We start from the raw sequence: 22,839 nt of genomic DNA, 5'->3' as shown, positions 1-22,839 counted from the left end.
CCTTTTTTTTTTCTTTTTTTTTTCTTTTCTACTCATGAGCAAGAGTGAACACACCGCGGCGGCCCCTCCCCTGCCTTTTAATCGGGTAAGGAAGGTACGTACAGGTACGAGGGTAGGTAGGTATGGTACCGTAGCTCAGGCACCGCACGCAGACTGTGTGTGAACCCAACCCTGCTCTCTGCACACATGGGTTACCCCTTCCCCCACCCGCTACTGCGATTTACACACGTACATAGACAGGCGGTTCATGGTCAGAAAGGCGGAGATGGTGAGGTGGGTGGGTTGGTCGGTGATGGCAAATGACGGGAGAGCGTGCGGAGGAAAGAGAGAGAGAAAACCGAATCTGATTTATTGTTCAACCAACCTTCCATCCGTCTGTCTGTCTGCCCCGATAAGCGTCTCTTTCTTTTGTCTCTGGTGTGGCTGTCTGTCTGTCTGTCTGTCTGTCTGTCTGTCTGTCTGTCTGTCTCTCTGTCTCTCTGTCTCGCAAGCTATGCCGTGCAGCGCACGCATGCAGCTATGAGGCTGCCTCCGCCCAGCGATGAGTATGGTCAACTGCTCCACCACGGCTCCTTCCCATGCTCAAGATGCCGTGCCATGCTGTGCCATGAAAACCAACCATGGAAGCAAATGAAGGCAACAGGCCTGCCTCCGCTCCGCCGCTCCTCTCCAATCCTCTCCACTCCGCCCAACACTCCACCTCCCTCACGCGCCCACCTATTTCTTGGCCTTCTTCTTATTCGCCAACTTATTCTTCTGCAGCGCACGCTGTCTCTCATCCCTCGCAATCTGCTCCGCCTTGGCCTTCTCATGCTCGGCGCGCTCCTCCGCCTCGGCCTTCTTACGCGCCGCCTCCTGCTCACGCCGCTCGCGCACCAACTTCAGGCGCTCGAGGTCCGCCCGCGCCTGGTCCGTCTTGCCCTCGGCATGCAGCTTCTGGTACCGCTCCTTCGCCTGCTGCGCCTGCAGCGCCTCGCGCTCGCGCCGCGACAGCTGGCTGACGGGCGTCTTGCCCGCCGCCTTGCCTCCACTCCCTCCACCTGCTCCACTCCCACTCCCCGAGTCCTCCTTGGTCTTGGGCGCCGCCGCTTGCTTCTGCGCTTTGGCCGTGTGGTTCGGGTTGGCGGGCATGTCGGCGTCGTCGTCGTCGTCTGATTCGTCGTCGTCGTCTTCATCAGAAGAGGGTGGCAGGTCGCCCGGCTCGGCGGCGCGCTGGGCCGCTTTAGCTTTGGCGGCTTCTTTGCGCGCTTTGGCGGCTGCGCGGCGCTCTTCGCGCGTCATTTCGGCGGCCGCGGGCTGTTTGGAACTGGATGCGCCGCCTTCATCTTCCGACGACTCTTCTTCCGAGGAGGAGGAGTCGTCGTCGGATGAGTTGTTTTGCTCTGCGTCGCGCGGCTCGCCCCACATGCCTTCGACTTCGCCGCTTGGGCCTAGGGGCATCAGGTTGCGGCTGAAGTGCTTGCCGCCTGCGTCGTGTTGTTAGTGCGTGCATGGGCGAGCGAGTGGGCGGGCTGGCTGGCTGCTGTGGGGGCTATGTGTGATGCAGAGTATAGTGAGAGGTGTGAGTGACTTACCGCCCCGCTTGGGCTTCATGAACTTTCCGCCGCGGCCCTTGCTAGACATGTTGGCGGTCGAGTGTGTGAGTACGAGAGAGGATGTGTCTGTGTGTGATGCGTAGTCGTCGTCGACGCTGTTGAAAAGACAGCGGGGTAGGTGGGTGGGTGTGAAGATAAAACTGCGAGGGCAGGGTGGCCGTAAAAGTCGTCGGCTGTCGTCGAGTAGGACAGAGGAAGAGTGCGCCAACCCAAATGAAAGGCTATATCGGCTAGTCTCGGGTCAAGAAAGCGATTGTGAAGGGGGACAACAGCAGTCGAGGAGCCTGAGGTCCAAAGACACACAGAGGAGCAGAATAATGGCGTTTGTGGTCAACGTACCGAATAACTGCCTGGGTGCTGGGCGCTCGGGCAGCCCACCGGACCGCAGCAAGCCTCCAGCCACCCAGCGCTCAGGCTTTTGTCAGGGCCACCGCTCTCGCCACAAGCAGACTAGCGCTAGGGCTGGCGCTCTCCCACATCAAAATCTTTCCCGCGCGCTCGCGCTCAGGGTTTTCTCTTCACGTTACAAAAAAAACCGTCCCTTCAAATTCACTCCAAGACGCCAGCATTCGCTCCCGTGGGTCATTGGAGGGGAAACTGGAGGGAAGATTGACGAACTCGTCAGCTTACCCCTGAGCCTGATATCAAGTGATGGTTTTGGAAATTTGAATGGCGATACATGTATTTGTGCGTGCTGGCTGCTACCTACCTACATACATAGGTACACAATGCCAGGCTGGGTGGCAACTTTGCAATCACGCTGGAAAAGGGCTCATATTGGTCTGTAGATGGGTGTGGTCTGTTAGTTGGTAGCCGTAGGATTGCGGCTGCTGCTGCTGCTGCTGCTGCTGCTGCTTTTGCTGCTCATGAATGGGCTGGGGTGGCAGCAGTTTGCTACAGGGTGTTGGTTTGTCTCTTGGTACTCATGCTGTTCAGCCGCCATGTGTACTCCAGCTGGTACTTCTGCCACGTTGCTGCTATCGTCTGCGCCTTGGCCGCGCCGAAGTGCGTGGTTAGCTTTTCTGCTATCGACTCGGTCGACAGGAGCGTGCCGTACGCGTCGAAGGCGACTTCAACGTTGTTCCTTGGGGTCGACATCTTGAAGGCAATGACACAAGTGAATGGACAGTGAGGCCATTGTTTCATTGCCGGGTGTTGGCTGCTGCCGTCCGCATGAAAGCCGTGCCGAAATGCGGTTCGGGAGCTCTCAGGCCCGTGATCGATGACATCACACCTTCCGCCCCGCTGACAGTTCTTCCCGTTGTCTGGAAGCGGTATTCCCGACAAGGGTACCTTTTCCGCTCCTTCTTCGGTGCCGAGCAAAGTAACTTCATATGCAAGGCACAGCAACCTTTCGATTCATGGGTAGCTGTGAGAGCAACTGGGGTGGCCAGTGAACGCTTCTCCCGGAACCAACCCTCTTTCACATTGGAGAGCTTCTGTGCTGCAGCGGAGTACCTTGAGAAAGGCTCAAGCAATTGTCTTGGATTCGAAATCATTTCACTGTCCGCCTTATCCACACACCCCCATTTCTATCCTCAGACTGTGTCTCTACTTCGCTCACCTGTGAAAGATCTACTAAGCTTGAACAGAAGATGAAACGACTGGCGGCAGAGAGATGACCCTTGGGCAACGCGCGGTGTGGCGCAAGGGGGGATCGGGTCGAGTTGCAAGCGAGTCCAGTGTTTGAGCCGTGGCGCGACGAAGGAAGACGACAATAACGCTTTCATGTGCAGCCGAGGACTGCAAATGTCCTTTGGCAAGCTGGGAAGCAAGGAGAGACTGCAGGCATTTGGCATGACGAATCGATAGACTTGAACCAGCAAGATGGATTCTTTGTGATTGGTTGACGAGTTGACTGCCGTCATGGTCCATTTGCTTATCCACCAACAGGAGCCTTTGAATGCACAATCAAGAGAACCAAAGTCAATTGACAAGGCTCTATGGCGGTGATCGAATGACTCAAACGGCCAAAGCCGACGATCGAGGAAATTGGGTCGAAGCGGGCTAGTAATCCTCGAGCTTGTAAACCTCGTAAGCCGGCTCCTCGTAAGGGTGAGATCTACAGGACGACAATGGGTCAGCAGCATGTGCTTGTCGGCCGTTGCATCAATGGCTGAGGGGCCCGCCAGGAACCAAGGACCGGAGGTCAAGGGTAGCGCAAGCCACTTACTTCTTCAGGGCGACGACGGCGTCGCGCACCACATCGCGGCCCACGCAGAGTGTCTCAAACCTGTGCTCGTCGACCTCCTCCAGCTGCCCCACCTTGCCAATGTTGGGATTGGAGGCATCGCCCGGGCGAAACTGGCCTTTGCCCAGGGTCGTGAATCCACATTCTGTATAGCCGCCGGGGCCTGGGTAGCGACCGGCGCCGGCTGCAAAGATGGCCTGCTTGACGGCGGGCATGGCGGCGACGGGAGCGAAGAAGACCAGCTTGAAGCGCTGAGGGAGCGACATGGCTAGGCTCAGGGTTTCTGACTGTGATGAGCGGAAGAGCGTTGGGCGAGAGTAGATACCTGTGGGGCCAGATCTGCCCGTTGGTGGGGTGTGGTGTGGTGTGGCGTAGCAGGTGGGAAATCCGGTTTGCACCTGGGCGGCAAATGGCGAAAACAGGAGGGTGGCAGATCGAAGATTCGATTGGCATCAGCTTCTGCTTGCTGCTTGCTGCTTGGCGATTGCTCCAGCGGGCAAGCCACATGGTGGCGGGGGCTCCAGCCAGATTGACGTCAGTTGCGCCACAGCGGCCCCGCGGTGACGTTCCGTTGTGTGGTCCCCGGCCTGGACGTTCCTGAAGGCGCGGGGTAGAGCAATTGCGTTGGTTGGTTCCAGTCTGGCCCATGACAATGACGCTGCTCTGTCGTAACATCCTCTTGCCTTGTTCAACGATGCAAACAGCTCCAGTCCACTCACTCGCTGCTCCTGCCCGCTGACCGCTGACGTCGCCTGCCCCCCCCCCCCCCCGCCGCGAGCACTACAAAAGGCGCCCTTCTGCTCCCTCCATTCATCTTTCCTTCATCACCAACACACTCTACTCTCAAAGCAACTACCACTTCTTCAACACACACAACCACCCTTCAAACAACCAGCAACCCAACTACAATCATCATCATGTCTGACGCCGGCCGCAAGGATTTCTCTACCAGTACGTCGCCCGCTTCACCTGCAGTCCTGACACGCTGCTGACGCACCCAACAGAGGCCAAGGAGGAGATGACGCCCGACTCCACCAAGTCCACCCAGCAGAAGGTCAAGGAGTCCTTCACTGACACTGGTGACAAGCTCGCTCGGTACGCTCCAACCACTTCACTTGTCTTTTGCAATTGCTAACATTCCCACAGCAGCGTCCAGCCTGACGACAACAAGTCGGCCGGCCAGGAGACCAGCGACAAGCTCGGCCGCTCCAAAGACGAGCACGTCCACGGTGGTACCGGCGAATCGATTGTCGACAAGGCCAAGAACGCCGTCGGCCTCGGTGACAAGCACTAAGTGCGCCGTCTGACGACGCATCACGACGTTATGAGATTGGGGGAGAGCCCGACGGAACCGTGGAGGGTAGTAGTCCTATGATACCACCATTACGATGATAATTGAATCGGATTCCTGATTGAAGACCTGTGCAAGCTCGTATTGTATGACACATGTGCCAACCTCCTGCAAACGTCGTCTTTAGCCAGTCGTCGGAGCTGGGCTGCAGGCAGATTAGCTTTTGACAATGTACGCGATTGGTGTCGGCTGTAGCACGCGTGGCACTAATGGCAATGCGTTAGAATGGCAGTGCATGAATTCGATGAGCAAATAGGGCCATTCACGGCGAGGTGGACGACGCGCTGTAAACGATGCATAGACGCTGGGAACAGGCCTGCCAGTCGGTGCAGAGCGTGACTGGATTGGCTGGCGGGGCGGACCCTGGCCCGTTGCCGGGGCTCCACCGTGTTTACAAAGTGGCCCGTGCACCCGCGCATCCCAGCGACGGGGAGGCTGGTACCTGTACTGGGTGGCTGGGGATCCTCCACCACCGCATTTCCAGCGCACCACGCAAGTCTTCAGCCTTTTGGTTTTTTCCGCCTCCCTCACAGATTCCCACTCTCCACTTTGCATCGCCTTTGACCAAAAATTCCTGACCTTGTTTTCTTCACAGTGCGCTCGCTGCACCACCACCTCCAGGTCCTTCTTCTCTTGCATCGTCGTCGACCCTAAAACGATCGACCACACCACACCAAAAAAAAAAGCGGGAAACGAGTCAGTCATATCGACGACCCACATCCACATCCTCTCTTCTCCCCCTCAGGCCCCATTCCAATTGTCTAATTTGAGACATTGGACGCTGCGCTCCCATCGACTCGGAGCAGCCAAGGGCCCACGGCCGTTTTCCATTCCACGCTACGACCACCACAAGCCATTGTCGCCCAGGAATTCCGCAGTGCTGCCACGAGGCAGATCCCGAGACCCTTGGAACACACACACACACACACACACACACGACTCTCCTGGCGCTCCGCCCCAGTACTCCAAGCTTTCCCGGCCCTTCGGGAGCCGTTGGCAGCCAGCAGCAGCAGCAGCAGCAGCGGCAGCAGAGGTCTCGCGCGCGTGTGTGGCAGGACAAGGTGTCTATCGTCGGTGTTGTTGCCTGGCTCCACGTTGAGCCTGAATCGGACACTTTAGTTTATGGCACCACAATTTGCCGTCACCATGCAGAGTAAGTGGTAGTAGTGTGTCGTCGTCGAGATGTGGAAGGCCAGAAGAGAAAGGAAACTGACATGACTGTGTGCTGCCAGAATTTCTCCCCTTCTTGGGGTACCATCATATTCTTATGATACTGATAGCCATTGCAATCATCCTCCTCTGTAAGACGCCTCGTTCCATTCCACCCTTCGAACAAGCACACTGACACGGACGGGAAACCAGCACTCCTACTCGCCGGCTGCTCAAGCACATCGCCACTGATCCCAGGAATCTTCCTCATCTCGCTGTACTACAAGTCCTACACGCCAACATATGACCCGGCGCAAGTAGACCCGGGCGTGACGGCGGCCATCGCCAACATAGTCGGCCACGCCGTGCTCGAGGTGCGCGTCGGTTACTTCGGCATCTGCGTCAACCCCAACGGCGGCGACTTTTTGTGCTCCAACAACGCCACCGCGCTCGCCGAGCAGGTCAACGTCGACCAGGATCCCCTGAATTTGATTTGGGTCGCCCAGACGTTCAAGGATAGCATCGTTTTTCCGTATTTGCTGTAAGCGCTGCCACACCCCCTCCCAAGACCAATACCTCGCTGACACTTCACTGCGCAACAAAAGCATCGTCGCCATCATCCTCGCCTTCATCACTTTCATCCTCCTCGCCACCTTCCCCGGCTGGCACGAAGAACGCGACGCCGAAACGGGGTCCGATGTCGACGTCAAGCCCTTCCCGTCGCGGCCGGTCTCGCAAATCGCACTCGCCCTCATCTTCATCGCGTCCATTTTCGTCCTCGTCAGCGTGCTGTGGCAGCACACGGCATCCGTCGCTGCAGCTACCATTGCGCAGGATTTGGGCAATGGGAGCGTCAAGAGTGGTGTGGGGACTAGTGCGATGGTGCTGGGTTGGTTTGCGTTTGCGTTGCTCATTATTGTGACGATTGGGCTGTTGATTATGATTTTGAGTATTATTGTGTTGGATAAGCTTATGTAGGCGGTGGGTGGTGGGGTGGAGGGAGAGGGTGGATGGGTTGTCAGTCGACGTGAGGGAGTGAGGGGAGAAGAGAAGGAAGGACATTTTTTTCTTTTTTTTTTTTTTCACCTTCGCGGAAGGACGATGATTTTCTCACTTTTTCATTTCCTCTTCTCCTCCTCTCTTCGCCGCGAGAGTCTGTCTGTTTGTCTGTCTGTCTGGAGTCGTTTGCATGCATGCACATGGTGCCGTTGGGCCTGGGCCGTGGTCACTCACTCACAGTGAGCGAGGGTGTCCTCTTCTCGTTGCTTACTTTCTTGGTTACTGCATTTCATTTCCCTTTGCTCCCCATTCCCATTCTATCTCTTTCTTTCGCGTTTCCTTGATCCCCCCCCATGTCTCTCTCCTTTCTTCACCTTCTCTGTTTCTAATTCGAGAGCACGAGCGAGCGAGCGAGCGAGCGAGCAAGCAAGCGTGTTAGCGTGTCAGCGATGATGATGATCTTGTTCTCCTCCCTCTTCTTCTTCCTCCTCCTGAGCAACGACGACACCAACAACAACAGCGACGGCAGCGACGGCAGCGGTGGCGGACAGACAGGGGTTGAACAGCTTGCAGAGTGAAGAGGAACGAAGAATGGGGGGAGGAGTGGACGGAGGGAGCAGGGCCGCGTGGAGTCGGGTGGAGCGGAGTCGAATGGCACCATGTGGCGGGCTTGTTGATGCGCGGCGGCCGCGGCGTTAAGGTCGGTTTACCTCTCATTTTCTCCTTTTCCTCTCTCATTTCTCTTTTCTCTCTCCTCTTGTTTTTCCTCTTCAGCGCGAGAATTTGCGGTTGAGGTTTTGCATGGGCTGGTTGGTTGGTTGGGTTTCGCCTCTCGAAAGAGAGAGACGACGGACGGACGGACGAACGGACAGACAGATGAGGTGGTGAGATGGAGAGGAGATGCAGAGGGCTTAGTGGAGATGCTTGATACCTTTTGGCCATTCATATTATTTGGTTGTGCAGACAACCAATTACCATCATCATATATAAACGAAGGCATCTTGCACATATTCATATAGACTTTATTTGTATTTGCCCCTCACCGAATCTCTTGTAGTTTGAGATGTCTGTCCGTCTGTCGTGTGTCTTGAGTAACAAAAGCGTCGAGGCAACAACAAAAGAATGAGTTGTGTGGCAGGCAGACAGGTAGACTGGCTCAAACAGTGTGTACCTATAGTGTAGTAGATAGCTAAACCCCCCTTAAGGTATCTGATAATCTCCCCATTCCAACAACAAGGCCAACTTGGCAAACGACAACCGGTAGCCACTCAAGGCGAAACGCATTCAACCAGATTCTCAGCCACGTTGGTGCAACGTGGTGTGCCCTGACAACAGCACAACGAGGGGGGCGGCGATTTGTTGCGTCGATGCATGGATTCCCCTCAACAGATGAGAAATGTTTCAGCTGGCGCCGGCGCCGATCGAGCGGGTTAAACTCTGGATGGATGGATGGATGGATGGATGGATGGCTGGCTGGCTGGCTGGCTCCAACCGATTGCAGTGTCACCAATGGCGGTGCTCCGAATCGAGGCGAAGAGAGAGAGAAAGAGAGAGACGCGGGCCAGGCCCATGGTCGACCGCCCGCTCAAACCTTGGAATGCAGCGCAATCTGTGTGTGAGATGGGTTGCGGTACGCACGAGTGGCCGTCCTCGATGCGGATGGCTCCCACGTCATTCGATTGGGGAGTTTCGACGCAGGGTCTCAGGCGTCTGACTGCGCGGGACATGGATGAGGTCGGGCGGGCGACGGCATGACGTCAGGGGGCAAGGCAAGGTCCAGCGCAGTCGAGTCAGCCCGACCCGCCGCTGCCCCGCCGCTCGAGCAACGGAACCAGCCAGACGAGCACCACGACGGCGCCAGAACGACACCAGAAGCTTGGTGGTGCATGTTTGTGTGTGCTCCTTGGAGACTTGGGAGAAGCAGTGATGCTCAATGGCGGGAGCAGGATCCCGGAGCTCGCCAGATCGGTGCGATGCCGCACAGATAGTAGGTAGTCATAGTCAGGCCTACCGCGCTACGCAACCACCAGCAGCTCGACCAAAGACATCGCCGCACCTGCGCGCTGCCCGCGATGGCGGTCGACGAAACAAGGTTGGAGGAGCTGGCTGCTGTATAGAACCCTGCAGCGCTGAGGAAAGCATCGTGGAGAGTTTCCGGACAAGCTGTTGCAGGCCGGTTGAAGACACAAAGTACAGCAGTGGCCGGACCTTCCCATATATGATGATGCCAAGTTTGCCGTCACCAGTGATGAAATGGACACGCTATACCATCTACCTATGCATCCATCCAGCAGGACAAGGAACCGGTCCGGCACCGTACCTAGCTCTCAGCCCAGTACCTAGCAGCTCCATCCTTCGACCAAACAAGTTCCCAGCTACCACCCATCTTCCGTACTCAGATACTCCTGCCTTCCCTGTCGGCCCTGTTGCGTGCGGGGTATAAGAAGACTGATCTGTCCCTCTACTTCTCTGTCGTCATCACCACCCTACCACTCGCACTGCTATACCTCTCTGTCCAATTTCTCTCCAACCTTTTCAGTAACCAACTTTATCGACAGCCGACCATTATGGACGCTCTCAAGGACAAGCTCACCGGCCACGGCTCTGGCTCCGGCAACACGCAGAACACGGGCAGCACCGGTGGCAGCAGCGCGCAGAAGGAGGATTACGTCGACAAGGGTACGATCACACTCAGGTCGTCTTGTTGAGAAGACGCTGTTGCCGTGTGGCGAGAAGGGTATTCGCTCACACAATAAACAACAGGTCTCGCTTCCTTCGAGAAGAAGCACGGTCTCCCCCAGAACCGCGACACCAACGAGAAGATTGTGAGCCTTATCCACTCCACACCTTTCCTTCATCAATAGATGCTAACCAAGCATCAAATAGACCGACACAGCCCGTGGTGCCTTTGAGAAGGTGACGGGCAAGAACGTCCCCGACAAGGTCTCGAACTAAGCGCGTGGAGTCTTTCTTTCCTTGAAATTCTTTGGCTTCCCATGATATTCCCTGCTTCACGATGCAACGACGACGACTTTGAGATGAGACTTGCGCGGCCAGGAGGGTGGGGAAGGTTGGGCAAACAAACATGAGCCGTTTGGTGGGGCGTTTACAAGATGAGAATTGATGAATTGAGTTTCTGAAGACGTTGGTTTCCTGAACGACCAGTGAATGTGCGCTACTCTCACCATGTCTTCTACTACACACAATCCAACATCCCACTCAGCCCACAGCTCACCATGCGCGCGACCAGCCTCGAGTGGATCGCCGCGACGAACGCATCAGCTGCGGCGTCAGAAGCGGCAGGGTCCGTCGATCGTCATCAAAGCCGCTGCACATGAAGCGCTGCACGCGACGCATCAACTCCATTGCCCCACCACTGCCATTCAGCGCATGGAAGGGAAAAGCAGGGAAGAATAGAGGAGATTACCCACGTCGACAACCCGAACCGACACCAGGTGTAGAACAGCAATACCTACTACTGTACCTACAAAGTCACCTACCTACATACATATCTACCTACCTACCTACCTACCTATCTAGCCAGACACCAGCTCAGCACAAACCAACTCATTCCGGCAAGGCTGCCCCGGATCACGCACGGCAGGCTAGCCCCTTCACAACGGGAAACGAAAGCGGGTAGATAGACAAATAGACAGAGACAGAGACACAGTGTTGGCCTCAAGCGGTGGGTACAGTAAGTACCTTGGGAAACTATGTACTGCACCTGCTCCCATGTCCTGTTTCGCGCCTCAGCTGGGCTCGACCAAACCGAACCAGACTAAACCGAACTCAATCGGACTTCAGCCTCAGGGTCCCCCCCCACCTCACGCTTCCAGCCAGTCCAGCCAGCAAGCAAGCAAGCCAGCCAGCCAGCCAGCCAGCCAGCCAGGTGCCAGGGTGCATCCGTCTCTCACTCACCCTGGGCTACATATGTAGCCATCCCGACGCGGACAGGACGTTGCTTATTCTCATTCGAAGCTGCTGCTGTTGCTACTGTACATATACTCCCCCACGCTACCCTCCTCCGGTCCTTTGCTGTAAACGAGGATCGCTGAATCGGACTGCACCGATTGCCATTTGCTGTAGGAAGTTTGGATGTTGATGGAAACACTCCATCGTTGGTTGTTTCGATTTAGGTACACCTGTCCACTCCTACTTATCCTGCTGCTGCTGCTGCTGCTGCTGCTGCTGCTGCTGCTGCTACCGTGTACAGTAGTACATACACTTCAGCCTCAGCTGCTAAGCAGATATCTCCTCTCCACACCAAGTTTTAAACTCATGACTATCGACTATCGCTGCCTCGTACGCATCATTTTGCTGCTGCTCACCAGCAGAGCAAGACCGAAAGTAAAGGGCGACACGCTAGACGCGGCAACAAGTTGCTTCAGAAATCCTCCACGTGAAAGAAGAGAAGTAATTCGACACACGCGCGCATAGCTGGCCAAAGAGATTTTCCTCATGTAGATAGATTTTTAAATTCCTTATCCCTTTTTTTGTGGCATCATTTTGTTTTCTTTGTGACAGAAATGGTAGTGATAGTTGGTTTGAAGAGGCATCATCTCCCCATCTCACACCTCTCGAGAGCAACAGCAGAGAATTTGGGCATTTGTGAACAACTTTGGAGGGAGTCTCTGGTCGTGACAGGACCACAGCAAACAAAGAAAAACCCAGAGAAAAACCCAACACGAGATATGAAGAAATCCGCACCGTGTGAAATTTCTCTCTGCTACCGACACCATGCTACCGACTTGGAGGAAAATGGAGGTGGAGGGGAGGCGACGAGAGTTGTGGGATGGGAGGGGCAGTGGGTAGTAGAAAGCAAAGTAGAGATTAAAATAAGAACAGAAAACAAAAAGGACTCTCGAAATGCAGCCGAGGAAAAAAGGCTTAGGCTTTGGGTGTACCAGCCACTTTCCCCCAACCACTCCTCGGGCCACTTCAAACCACCTCCATGGTCTGTGTGAGAATGCAAGGTGAAGGCAAGGGGGGGGGGGGGGGGTGAAAAAAAAAAGACAAAGTTCACGGGTGGGGTAGTTGGGTGTTTGTGATTTTCTTCGTGCGTCGATTGGCCGGCATCAGTTGGGGTTGGACCTTCCGCTAAGCGCAGCGTCGAGCGACAGCGAACTTCCATATCGAACACGGGGTCGCCCGTGGCGATAGAGGGGCAGGTGGGCGTGCGTTTCCCGTTGTGGTAGAATCAAAAAGAAAATGGGGAAATCGAGCGAAAGGAGAGGCCGCGTTCCGAATCCGAGTGAGTCGCTTCCCGATTGTCCAACTCCTTGGACCCCAAAACACAAAAAGACCCTTAAAATATGTCACAGAGAAGAGCACGCGAAGTCGTGCGGTCGGTGGAATCGAGGAGGGGTATATTTTGCCGGCGCTTCCAAAAGTGGAGCCTCGCGGTACGAGAATATTCCACTTTTTTTTTTTTTGTGTTGTCGGCAGCTCGATCCAGAGAGCCAAGACAGGGGATGAAGAGACGGGACAGCTGAATTTGCGGTCAAGACTTGAACAGCCGCCCGGGCGCGCGTAGGAAAGCGAAAAGTCGAACGATTCGAGGGGATTCGTAATCATGACGGCGCGGTCGTCTAGTCATCGTCAGGGTTCCTCACCTGTCACCGGGTCAGTAAGAATGTTGACAAGAGTCCGGGGGGCTGCACCAACCTGGAGAATCCTTCTCGAGTAGTCCTGGTTATCGGCCACACTGCCGTTGCTCATCCTCCGCGCGAATGCAGGGTCCAGAATGGTGTCGTTTATCGACGAAGTGCCCGGAACCTTACCACCAGCGACAAAGTTGTTGACGCTCTGGCGCTGGCGAACCTCTTCCTCGATTTCCTTTCTTCTCTTGTGGCGCAGGAACAGAATGACACCGCCGATTATGGCTGTAAGAACAACAACGCCGACAACGACGCCCGCGGCGATGCCGGCCTTGCTGGCGGTGCTGCCAGAGCTCTTGTTGGAGGCTTCAGCGCCCTTGGTGACAATGACCGTCTGGCCGCCAGCAGTCACGACGACGGGAGTTCCAGCGCTGGTGCTGGTAGACAAGGACGAAGAGGACGAAGAGCCACCATCGTAGTATTCGACTTCGTTGTTGTCCAAGCCGGAGATGTAGACCTGCCAGTAGTTTTTACCACCACCTAGAATGCGTCAGCCACGTGGTGCCTCAATGGCGCACAAAAACCTACAGTTGTCGCTGTCATAACCGCTGCATGGCGTGTTGCACTTGTCGTCCTCGACCTGGGAGCTCTTGGCCGGGAGCTTGTTGCCACAGAAGCAGTTTGTGCCATTGACCATGCCCATGACTTCATACTGGGCGCCGACACAGACTGACTGGCAGTTGCCCTGACTTTGGTAAATGTAGTAGCCGTGATCCTCGAGCGGTTCGCTGGAGGAAAAGCATCCCTTGGAGGTCATAGACTTGAGGGCGCCCGTGTAAGTGGGAGAAGAGGTTTGCGTGGTGCCGGCGGGCGAGGGATCCGGGATGGCGATGGGCTCGGCGGTGACGGATGACAGGAGCGAAGCGGCCGTTGCGACGGCGAGCAAGAACCTCGACGCCATTGTGTGAGAGGGATGGCGTATGGAGCAGGAGAGCGAGCGAGCGGGGACAAAATTCTTGCGGTCGGCGAGGTTAGTTTGCTGGCAGGCGACGATGATTGGCAGACGGCATACAGAGAGGCTGCGGCTTGCGTACAGTCGCGCTCGCACCCTAGGAGGCTTTCGTTGGCCCCTTGGTCGAGGAGTGGAGTGGGTTGTCAGTCGTCGGGCGGGTGGAGACGGCCTGAGCGGTCGGGGTCGAGCAGCGTCGACCACGCGAGCGAGCGGGAGAGGATCAGATGGGGTGTTGGTGGAGGTGTTGGTGTTTGGGATGTAGAGGGCAAGGTTCAGGCAGTGAGGGAAGATGTCTGTCGAGGACTTGGGATGGAGGGAGATGGGTCGGCCTGGAGGAGGCTGAAACGCCAGGCGCTGGAATTGCAGGTGTGGAATGCTGATGTTTCAGCGGCCGGGAGGGGGGGTTTTTTTTTGGGCGGGCCCCCCTTTTGGAGTGGAGACGTAGGCAAGGAATGGACGACGAAAGAGTGAGGTCGGCGGTGGAGTGGTGGCAGTCGTCCTGTCGCGAGAGCGATTGTGGTTGTAGTGTGGGTGGGAAAAAGGTTGTTGACGAAAGAGCGTGGGTGGGAGAAACCGACGGTCGGAGACGGAACAAGAACGGGAGCGAGTGAACGACAAGCTAAGAGAGAGAGAGAGAGAGAGAGAGAGAGAGAGGGAGAGGGTGGTGTCCGTGACCTTCAGGAGAGTCAGCCAGCAGCCAATTTCGCACGCACCCATGGCCGCCCGCGCGCCCCTTGCCTGTCTTGATGCTTGCTTGATGCATCCATCCATCCATCCATCCCAATCACCCACTCGAATCCTATTGATGGCGAGGACCGCCGGCGCGTTAGGACAACGGCACGAGCAGTGGATGAGCTGAGCCCTCAGATTTGTGCTTTTGCATCTTCTTCCAACGTCTCGTCGCTCGCAACTTGTCGAACCCTCGTACCCTGACCCGTACCAGCATCCCCCCGCCACCCAATCAGCGCGGCCCGCCGTTTCCGTCCTTGCCGCCCGTTGCCTCAGGTCCCGCTCTCTCTCTCTCTCTCTCTCTCTCTCGCGCGCACTCTCTCTCTCTCTCGCGCACTCTCTCTCTCTCTCTCTTTCTCTCTCGACTGCTGTCCTGGACTAGACATCTTCAGGCCACCTGCAAAAGCAACCTACCGCCATCTGGTAACCCGCCCGCCGCCACGTAGCAGTCTCTCGTCCGTCCGCCCGTCCGTCCGTCCGTCCGTCGGTCGACCGTTTTCGCCGTTGAGCTGCCAACCCATCTCGCAGGGAACCCACCCTGCTGCACTCTGTCAACACATCAACCTCACAATCCCCGTCCCCCTGCACCAATGAGTACCGACTTCTCTGAGACCTCCTCGCTCCACGCCATCCGTGCTTGCGGGGGCTCTCCATTTTTCCACTGTCCAGACTTGTCCTCTACAACCCCAATGCTGATTGGCTCACTGCTCCTCTGATCTTTGCATCCTTCAAGAATCAAGACTGAGGGATGACTGCGACGCTGTCAGGTTACGCACGGCGTCTTGGCCTTGTGGTTCTCGTACGGATTGACTTCTTGACTCGGCCTTGGCGAGCGTTGGCGACACGTCAATAAAGCTTCCAACGTCCTCCTCGTCAAGGTTGTTGGTCATGACCGGTTCCGAGTAGGGCCTTGTGCAACTCGGTCTCGTCTCCGTTCCGGGCTCTGGTTTAATGCATTTCGTATAGCCCAGCCACAGCAGCCGCGAGATTTACTTGGTCGTGGCTGAACTGCTAGCGAAATTCCCATGCGCCTCAGGCACGCGTTGGCTTGATCATAAATAGCAACCCCTCTCCTGTGTCCCTCTCCGATGATTGCTGCATGCCCAAGCCTCGCCATGATCCTCACACTCGACGCACGACTGATGCGAGGACGAGGGGATCAAATTCCGGGCCACCGCAGTCCTGTTAGAAAGTGTCCAACGTGATTGGTCAATGTCTGTTATTTACGTCATGACTAAGCAGAGCTCACCCCACACAACCCCATGCTTGCTTCTCCACGTCGTCCATAGCTGCGCGTCTCCTCAACACCCTCATGCCACATCATCCTGCCATTGATGCGCCCTACCCCTCGTGCGTGCCGGGCTGCGGCGCACTCAATTGTCCCTCGCAACCCTCAAGCTCTCTGGATCACCGATGAAGTCCTCGCCGATGCCCTACACCGATACACACAGCTTTCCGACGTCGCCAAACGCTCTGGCAGCAAGCGCTTTGGCAGCAATGTACCAGGACCATTGGAAGCCAGAAAACGCCTCGCAGGACGTCGCATGGGTGGTCTATCCTCTGCTGTAGGTCCACCCAACGCACTGCCAGACTTCGGCGCTCTGTTCGGTGGTCCGTCCGTAGGCCGCACGCCAATCGAAAAGAGCTGGAGATGGGAGCCTCCGCGCCCTGTCGCCCACCAGTCTTTGACACCTCCTGGTATCCTCAGTCCCTTGATACTTTCCATGCTCCGTTTCTCACTGTCGACTGCAAATAGACGAATGCCCAACACCCGCCCCCACCTTCGAGATACCCGACCTTCAATTCGCCGAATATGATCCCGTGGAGCACTTCCGAGAGCGCTTGCAATCGGTCAAAAGGCCCAACAATGCCTACACGCTCATGAAAAAGTACGACATTGAGCCCGAGGATCGAGTCGCATTCAGCCAAGTTGCGTGCGACCACTTTATCGCCAGGATAACTGCCGATCGTCGAGATGGCCACAAGAACCTGTTCAATTTCGTCCTTGACAATCCACATGACGTGATAGAAGCAGGAAACGTTAAAAGGGTGGTCCAGCATTTGGCAGGAACCGGTTTCTTCAAGTCGCATAACCTCGACGACTTCGTCTCCGACTTCCTGCCATCTGCATGTCGACGCGAAAAGATTTCTGCAAGCGACCTGTCCGAGGTGCTGGAGCTGCTGCCCTCCGTGTGCCACAATTCTTTCAAGCATGACGAATTTGAGGCAAAGTCCTGGCTCTTTAAGGCCTACTGGAAAATTTGGCGGGTCTTAGGCATGAAAGAAGACATGCCTTGGAAAAGTTTGAACATTGACACTTTGAGGAAGGTGGCAGAGTGTATCATGTCACTCCCCGATGCGCTTCCGACCAGTTTTCGCCAGTACCAAGACTGCAACGTTGACACGACCTTTTTGCCTTTCCGACTACATCTCTACACTTCGGCCTGGCCGGTCACTTTGTCGCGCTCAGAGCGCCAATCCCCTCACTACATCCTCGCATCGTGGGCCCGTCAGTTGGTTGGTCTCGAACCATCAAAGTTCTCGAATCTCAACGGTCTCAACTGGCAGATCTTGACGAGCGTTATCGACTATCTTCCAACAATCAAAGCTCAATGGGCCATGACCGCCGCTACTCGTCAACTTTTTGATGACCGGGTTGACCAGCAGTGTAGTGAATTTCTACCGGCATGGATCAGCTGCCTTTCCCGGTCTCGCCATTGCTGCACTCCAAACATCCCTTCCTACAGACTCGAAGTCTTTGAAATGGTCCCTGCATTGGCTGTCCGGATGGATCCGGTCGTTGCTGCTCAGCACCTAGATAATGCTGACCCAGTCAACCTTGCAAGAGGGTGGCTGCGAGCCTGGCTTCCATTATACGCAGGGGAATTCAGTGTGTCGAGTCGTTGGGATGCTCAGCATGCGAAACTCAAAGTAGCCTTTGAAGAAGGTGTCCGCATGTTGAACAAACTTCATGGGTACGATGACACCAGAATGTTCGAGCTCATCTTTCGCCTCTTTGCGGAATTCAGAATCCCCTGCCAAAATGCCGTGGAACACGCCATGAGATTGCTCCTCGCAAAACACGGCCCGGATGAGATTTTCAGGCTCTTGCAACGGCTACAAACCCGGGACATTTTTTTGCAAAACCCGACGTTTCTTGCACCCATCATCGAATCTCTTGCCGAGTACCGTCCCATGAGAGCGTATGAGATTTACAAAAAGACTCCGGGCATGTGGGTCAGCTTGTGCCCCAACCTGCCTCTCACGCTCATCGCGCAGGGTGCTTTGAAGCGGGAAGAGTTCTTCGCTCTCGTCAACCGCTGGCCCAAGGTTCGAAAAGACGACCTGTCTGAGGAAGAGATTGCAGCCAAGAAGAACGAACTGGCCTTGCTTCGCTCTGAAATGGTCCACTTTGCAGCATTTGCTTGGGCAGATGCCGATATCCTTCCGACTCGCGTTCGCTTGCGCAATGTCTGGTGGTGCTGGCGCTATCTTCTCGACATGAAATTGCCTCTGTCGCCGCTGCTGTCCAAGGCCTTTGTACGCTCTGCCATCACAGCTCCCCTGCAGCGGCGTCAATGGGTGTCACGCAAGAAGATGACCTGGGTCTTTGAGAAGTTTGTCCGCCCGCTGGAAGGAGAGTGGGTTGAGAGGGAGCTTGGCGTGTTGGTCCACGCCTGGCGCGGCGACCTCATTGAAGAAGCACGACGTCGCTGGGACGCGGCCGGCCTCTTTGACCGCTACGGCCCAAGCACAGTCGAAATGGTACGCCGCGCCGGTCTGTTCGAACACGACTTTCCTCGGCGCAATCTGGTCCGCCGCAAGTACGTGCGGCCTGGCCGCAATGCTGCGGAGCGTTTCCCACGCCTCTGGAGCGACCGCACCTATTCGGTGCTGCCGGCACGCGACCTCCTGCGCTGGTCCCGCACTCCGGTAGTCGGATGCAGCCGATCCTGTGCCGCAGGGCCAAATGGCTACCCCGTCATGCTGCTCAACGGTCGCTGGCGGACGTGGTTCAAGAGCGCAATGAAGCGGTGGAGGCAGCGGAAGGAACAGAGACGCGCGCTCAGGGCCACGAAGAAGAATGTTCGCACGTTGCTGAAGAGCGGCGAAGTGGCGAATTCGAAAAAGTCAACGCAGCTGAAGAACTTGAAGAGAGACATCGACATGGTGAGACGCAGGAAGACAGAGAAGAGCATGACCATGGCAAAATTAAGCCCGTGGGAAAGAGCGCGCCTCGAGACTGGTAAGACGACTAAGGGGAAACCTATTCCAATCGCGCCCAAGCCCGGGACAAGCCTTGTCCGGAAGGTCAACACGGAGGGACGATACTTGGTTCCGCAGACTTGTCGGTGGAAGCGATGATCCAGTGGCTGGGGCTCGCAACTAATTCACTCCTATCCCTTTCATGTCCCTAGCTTGAGCGAAATCAGATCAGCGACCGTCAATTCAATCCCCAAAAATGAAGATTTCAGGCTAAAGATTCCGAATTCCGTGGTCGAACCATCACGATGAGATCAAAAGATTATTCTTTGCCGTTGAACTCTAGTCTTCTCTCTGCTATTCTTGGTGCGATATACCACACGTCTGTATTGCTATGTACAAATCGCCTCGTCGCCTCGTATTTCTACCTGGAGTAGACATCCAGGGCGTGGGCGTTAATCCACGCAATGCCCTCCTTCCTCCACGTGTCGGGCTCAACATGGCTCGTGACATTGGCATCAAAAACAAAGTTGGTCGGCTCATCAACACTGTACGGCTCCCAGGGGCCAGTGTCAACACCACCCTGCGACAGACCCTCACCCTCAGCACCGTTCGGGTTGCCATCAACAAAGAAGCGAATCCAGGCGCTGCTCATGGTGGCCGCAAGGTCGGCATAGCCCTGCGGCATGCCGTCGAACGGCGGTTCCGAGACGGGCGGGTAGTACCCCACGCCGAGCAGGTTGTTGAAGACGAAGGCGATCTCCTGGAAGTGGGTTGAGCCCGTCAGCTGGCTGAGGCCGTTGGGGATGGCGTTGAAGCGGTAGCTCCACGCGTTGAGGCCGGCGGCAGCCCAGGCCTCGGCGACGGCGCGGCGCGGCGCGATGAAGTTCTGGTCGCCGACGTAGGCAGCGGCGCGGCGGTACTGGGCACCGTACGGCGCCGAGGGGCGGAAGTCGGCGGGCAGGGGACCGAGGGGATCTGAGCCGGGGATGCCGACGGCCGGGTCGTCGGGGTAGTATTTGAGCAGCGCGGCCGTCTGGTTCGTGGCGACGCGCGAGTTGAGCAGGATGCGCTCGAAGTCGGCCGTGGTTTCGATGCCCCTCGGGCTGAAGGCCGTGCCCTCGTCGCTGTTGGCGCCGATGATGATAGGAACCTGGACGTAGTCGCCGCGCGCCACTTGCTGCGACGTCTTGCCGGCGATGAAGTCGCCGTCGATGGCCACACCCCACGACGTGAAGCCCGTGCTGTTGATGGCGGAGTTCAGGGTCTCGTAGTCGAGCGTGCGCAGGCAGGCGAGCGGTGCCGTAGCGTTTCTGCACGGCGTCGTCTTGATGAAGGATTGGTACTTGGCGTCGTTGTCGGCCGAACTGTTGAGCGGTCCGTAGTAGATGGGACCGCCAGACTGCGCGATGGCGCCGCGGAAGAGCGAGTCATCACGGCCGTTGTAGGCGACGAGTTGGGCGCCGACGCTGGCGCCACCGGCCGACTCGCCGAAGATGGTTACTTTGCTGGTGTCGCCTGTAAGGGGGTTGCGTGGTGAGCAAGTGTTTATCAGGGGGTGTGTCAGGGGTCCATCACATACCACCAAAGCCAGCAATGTTCTCCTGGACCCAATGCAGGGCGAGGCGCTGGTCACGCAGACCAATGTTGGTCTGACCCGCCTTCTGGACCTCCTCACCGCTCAGGAAACCCCACGCCGACAGGCGGTAGTTGATCGAGACGCCGATGAAGGGCTTGCCCATCTCGGCCGCATGCTGCACGATGAACGACAGGTTGTAGCGCTGGTCGATGCCGCCGCCCTGAGTGAAGCCACCGCCGTGGATCCAGAAGGCGACGGGCAGCGAGGTATTCTCGTAGCCCGACGGGCGTACCACGTTGAGGTACAAGCAGTCTTCGCTGACAGAGTAGGGGAACTGGTCGGACTATATGTTGGAAAATCGACGAATTAGCCTTTCGCTCCCCCGGTCAAACATGCGCCGGGATGCCTGGAGAGCCCAACAACGCGGCTCCAATATAAGCTCATAAGCTTAATTTTGAAGAATCTTGGTTCAACGTACCCCGTAGCCGACGCACTCGTTCGAGTACTCGGTGGCCGCGCGCGGCTCGCTCCACGAGCTGTTGAGCGACTGCGGCACGCGGAAGCGCAAGTCGCCCACAGGCGGCTGCGCGTACGGCACGCCCAGAAAGAAGTCCTGGTTGTACTGCGCCGAGTGGACGCCAACGTAGGAGCCGTTTTTGGTCGAGGCGGTGGGCGCGTTGTCGGCTCTGCGCGTGGGCACGGCAAAAGCCTGCTGGACTGCCAGCGCGAGCGCGCCGTACTTGGACCACATGGTGATGGCGAGGGGAGAAGAGGACGGCGAGCAACAAGAAGCGCTTGTTGCGATTGGTCTTTGGCTGCGGCGCACCTTTTTGCCAGAATCCTCTGGATAGAGCTGCTGGGTTATTGGGGTCACTTGCGCCCAGTCTCCTTTTATACGCATGGCGGCGGCGGCCGCCGCCGGCGTTGTCCTCCTCTTCCTCGTCCATGACGCGCGCGCGAGCGCGACCGAGCGCGGATAGGCAAGGGCAAATTGGTCATCAACGGCGCTTCGGATATCTTCAGTCAAAGAGCCGGCCGGGCCACATCGCCCTGTCAGGTGGACAGCAGCTTAGTGGCGGTAGGCGCGGGCCGTAAAGTCGAAAAGGGGATGCTGGGCTAGGTAGGATGCAACGCGCGGCGAGTGGGTGCGTCAGTGGTGGCCGAGTCAAGGCAGTGTCATTGCTTGGCTTGGTGTTGTTGGTTCTGCAGTACTGCGTCAATGCGTGGGCACGACGCATGCACCCCGGACTGCACCAAGCGAGGCTCAGTCGCTTTCCCCGCAATTATGTGCCTGTCCAAACGGCACATCTTGCTTGACCGTTGGCTTCCTTTCTTCCTGCTGTTGCTCTTCTGGATGATAATAGCCGGCACTACATTATTCTGGCAGCCCCTGATGGCGCTGCCAATTGCCGACCGGCACTTTTCATCAGCGATCATCACTTCTCCACATCGGCCGTCGCCCACTTTCCCCTTCGCCGACACCTTCATGACTTGGTTTCCCTGCGCGGCCGAATTTGCCGGCTTCAAGGCGCGATGCCTCCACTTTCTCTCTTTGTTGCCTGGTGGTGCGCTGCTGCCCGGCTGACGCGGCCCCATTTTTGAATGTATAGGGTTTCAGCACTTTTTGCACATCCTAACCGAGTTGCTGGCTCTTTCGCCCCGTGGGGTCGGGTCCTGCGGTCTGGAAACTGCCCATGTGCGGCCGTGCGCCTGGGACACATTTGCTTTTTTTTCGCGCGGAGCAAGCCGTTTCCTGCACTCCAGTCGCCAAGGTCATGACGTGCCAGCTATTTGCTGCCAAAGATGTCGTAGCAAAAGGCAAAGATTGGGGTGTGCGATGAGATTCTGTATCTTGCGCATTCGATGTAACTGTGATAGTCGACGACTGTAGAAGTGGAAGTGCTGAATCAAGGCTGACAGAAATGTTTTATCGCCCACGACTCGTACTGGCCGAAGTACCACCTTAATCCAGGTCCCTGAATCGGCGTTTGTGATTCTTGCCCAGGTGCAACCTTGGAGGATCCGAAGTTCCTTGCCAGTCCTGCCTGAGGGTGACGACAGAAACACGACCACTCCTCGATTTTTCCATCTTTCGAACCCAGTTTGATCAACACCATTCGAGCTGATTGACTCGCATCAGCTACGTTCCGCCTTACCACGCGTCTATATAACTCAAGACTATGCGCTCTGTTTTTGTGTCCTTTTGAGAGACCTCATCAAGTCCATAACCGCGCAATTTCAGCCTCACCGCACCTCGTCCTTGCTGGCCCCTTGCCAAGCGCTCGTCACGTCATGGGCAGCCTCCAAAATCCGATTGCTCCGGTCGTGTCGTCTTTCCCAAAAACGTCCCTCATCACCGCTGCTATCTGTTCTCCCCGGACCAGTTCGGGTCATTGTTTTTCGCGCAGGCAAGCCCAAAACCCCACATTGCTCA

The 22,839-nt window shown here is 56.6% G+C and overlaps 10 protein-coding genes across 10 annotated transcripts; 4 read left to right on the top strand and 6 right to left on the bottom strand.

Moving 5' to 3' along the window:
* Positions 1-717: 717 nt before the first annotated feature.
* Positions 718-1,623, bottom strand: IWZ02DRAFT_467795 (casein kinase substrate phosphoprotein PP28-domain-containing protein; the record flags this gene model as incomplete). Its single annotated transcript, XM_066768588.1, has 2 exons — positions 718-1,466; positions 1,575-1,623. The coding sequence occupies 2 exons, from the start codon at positions 1,621-1,623 to the stop codon at positions 718-720; spliced, it is 798 nt and encodes a 265-aa protein (XP_066626523.1).
* Positions 1,624-2,350: 727 nt separating this feature from the next.
* On the bottom strand, positions 2,351-2,735 carry IWZ02DRAFT_496874 (uncharacterized protein; the record flags this gene model as incomplete). The annotated part of the gene is made up of 2 exons (XM_066770179.1): positions 2,545-2,735; positions 2,351-2,489 (listed from the first exon to the last, which is right to left on the bottom strand). Exons 1-2 carry the CDS (start codon positions 2,691-2,693, stop codon positions 2,351-2,353), a joined length of 288 nt encoding a protein of 95 aa, XP_066626522.1. The 5' UTR covers positions 2,694-2,735.
* An 867-nt stretch (positions 2,736-3,602) lies between these two features.
* Positions 3,603-4,052, bottom strand: IWZ02DRAFT_370668 (structural toxin protein RtxA; the record flags this gene model as incomplete). The annotated part of the gene is made up of 2 exons (XM_066764517.1): positions 3,603-3,657; positions 3,769-4,052. 2 exons carry the CDS (start codon positions 4,050-4,052, stop codon positions 3,603-3,605), a joined length of 339 nt encoding a protein of 112 aa, XP_066626521.1.
* A 507-nt stretch (positions 4,053-4,559) lies between these two features.
* IWZ02DRAFT_443145 (putative chaperone/heat shock protein Hsp12) lies at positions 4,560-5,203 on the top strand. The gene is made up of 3 exons (XM_066767004.1): positions 4,560-4,737; positions 4,791-4,881; positions 4,933-5,203. Exons 1-3 carry the CDS (start codon positions 4,704-4,706, stop codon positions 5,078-5,080), a joined length of 273 nt encoding a protein of 90 aa, XP_066626520.1. The 5' UTR covers positions 4,560-4,703; the 3' UTR covers positions 5,081-5,203.
* An 858-nt stretch (positions 5,204-6,061) lies between these two features.
* IWZ02DRAFT_142304 (Ca2+ regulator and membrane fusion protein Fig1-domain-containing protein) lies at positions 6,062-7,284 on the top strand. The gene is made up of 4 exons (XM_066761778.1): positions 6,062-6,290; positions 6,370-6,438; positions 6,500-6,827; positions 6,892-7,284. The coding sequence occupies exons 1-4, from the start codon at positions 6,260-6,262 to the stop codon at positions 7,262-7,264; spliced, it is 801 nt and encodes a 266-aa protein (XP_066626519.1). The 5' UTR covers positions 6,062-6,259; the 3' UTR covers positions 7,265-7,284.
* A 2,568-nt stretch (positions 7,285-9,852) lies between these two features.
* On the top strand, positions 9,853-10,240 carry IWZ02DRAFT_487765 (uncharacterized protein; the record flags this gene model as incomplete). Its single annotated transcript, XM_066769401.1, has 3 exons — positions 9,853-9,964; positions 10,049-10,110; positions 10,172-10,240. 3 exons carry the CDS (start codon positions 9,853-9,855, stop codon positions 10,238-10,240), a joined length of 243 nt encoding a protein of 80 aa, XP_066626518.1.
* Positions 10,241-12,873: 2,633 nt separating this feature from the next.
* IWZ02DRAFT_430325 (WSC domain-containing protein) lies at positions 12,874-13,843 on the bottom strand (the record flags this gene model as incomplete). Its single annotated transcript, XM_066766054.1, has 3 exons — positions 12,874-12,897; positions 12,950-13,422; positions 13,471-13,843. 3 exons carry the CDS (start codon positions 13,841-13,843, stop codon positions 12,874-12,876), a joined length of 870 nt encoding a protein of 289 aa, XP_066626517.1.
* A 246-nt stretch (positions 13,844-14,089) lies between these two features.
* IWZ02DRAFT_142505 (uncharacterized protein) lies at positions 14,090-15,264 on the bottom strand. Its single transcript, XM_066761779.1, has 3 exons — positions 15,226-15,264; positions 14,941-15,164; positions 14,090-14,911 (listed from the first exon to the last, which is right to left on the bottom strand). Exons 2-3 carry the CDS (start codon positions 15,007-15,009, stop codon positions 14,279-14,281), a joined length of 702 nt encoding a protein of 233 aa, XP_066626516.1. The 5' UTR covers positions 15,010-15,164; positions 15,226-15,264; the 3' UTR covers positions 14,090-14,278.
* A 693-nt stretch (positions 15,265-15,957) lies between these two features.
* IWZ02DRAFT_487763 (uncharacterized protein) lies at positions 15,958-18,988 on the top strand (the record flags this gene model as incomplete). The annotated part of the gene is made up of 2 exons (XM_066769400.1): positions 15,958-16,321; positions 16,380-18,988. 2 exons carry the CDS (start codon positions 15,958-15,960, stop codon positions 18,986-18,988), a joined length of 2,973 nt encoding a protein of 990 aa, XP_066626515.1.
* Positions 18,989-19,250: 262 nt separating this feature from the next.
* On the bottom strand, positions 19,251-21,156 carry IWZ02DRAFT_467775 (carboxylesterase family protein-like protein; the record flags this gene model as incomplete). Its single annotated transcript, XM_066768586.1, has 3 exons — positions 19,251-20,344; positions 20,409-20,748; positions 20,884-21,156. 3 exons carry the CDS (start codon positions 21,154-21,156, stop codon positions 19,251-19,253), a joined length of 1,707 nt encoding a protein of 568 aa, XP_066626514.1.
* Between the last annotated feature and the right edge of the window lie 1,683 nt (positions 21,157-22,839).

The sequence above is a fragment of the Phyllosticta citriasiana genome (genome assembly GCF_038021145.1).
Source record: "Phyllosticta citriasiana strain CBS 120426 chromosome Unknown IWZ02scaffold_2, whole genome shotgun sequence".
Taxonomy (NCBI): Eukaryota; Fungi; Ascomycota; class Dothideomycetes; order Botryosphaeriales; family Phyllostictaceae; genus Phyllosticta; species Phyllosticta citriasiana.
This window is presented reverse-complemented; position numbering and strand designations above follow the sequence as displayed.

Excerpts from the sequence above, each read along its gene's own strand:
- IWZ02DRAFT_142505 (XM_066761779.1), bottom strand. The coding sequence starts at position 15,009 with ATGTCTAGTCCAGGACAGCAGTCGAGAGAGAAAGAGAGAGAGAGAGAG. Across the intron at positions 14,912-14,940 it reads GTGCGCGAGAGAGAGAGAGA|AGAGAGCGGGACCTGAGGCA; the intron begins GTGCGCGCGAGA and ends AGAGAGAGAGAG.
- IWZ02DRAFT_443145 (XM_066767004.1), top strand. The coding sequence starts at position 4,704 with ATGTCTGACGCCGGCCGCAAGGATTTCTCTACCA. Across the intron at positions 4,738-4,790 it reads CCGCAAGGATTTCTCTACCA|AGGCCAAGGAGGAGATGACG; the intron begins GTACGTCGCCCG and ends CGCACCCAACAG. Across the intron at positions 4,882-4,932 it reads ACTGGTGACAAGCTCGCTCG|CAGCGTCCAGCCTGACGACA; the intron begins GTACGCTCCAAC and ends ACATTCCCACAG.
- IWZ02DRAFT_142304 (XM_066761778.1), top strand. The coding sequence starts at position 6,260 with ATGGCACCACAATTTGCCGTCACCATGCAGA. Across the intron at positions 6,439-6,499 it reads CATTGCAATCATCCTCCTCT|CACTCCTACTCGCCGGCTGC; the intron begins GTAAGACGCCTC and ends ACGGGAAACCAG. Across the intron at positions 6,828-6,891 it reads ATCGTTTTTCCGTATTTGCT|CATCGTCGCCATCATCCTCG; the intron begins GTAAGCGCTGCC and ends GCGCAACAAAAG.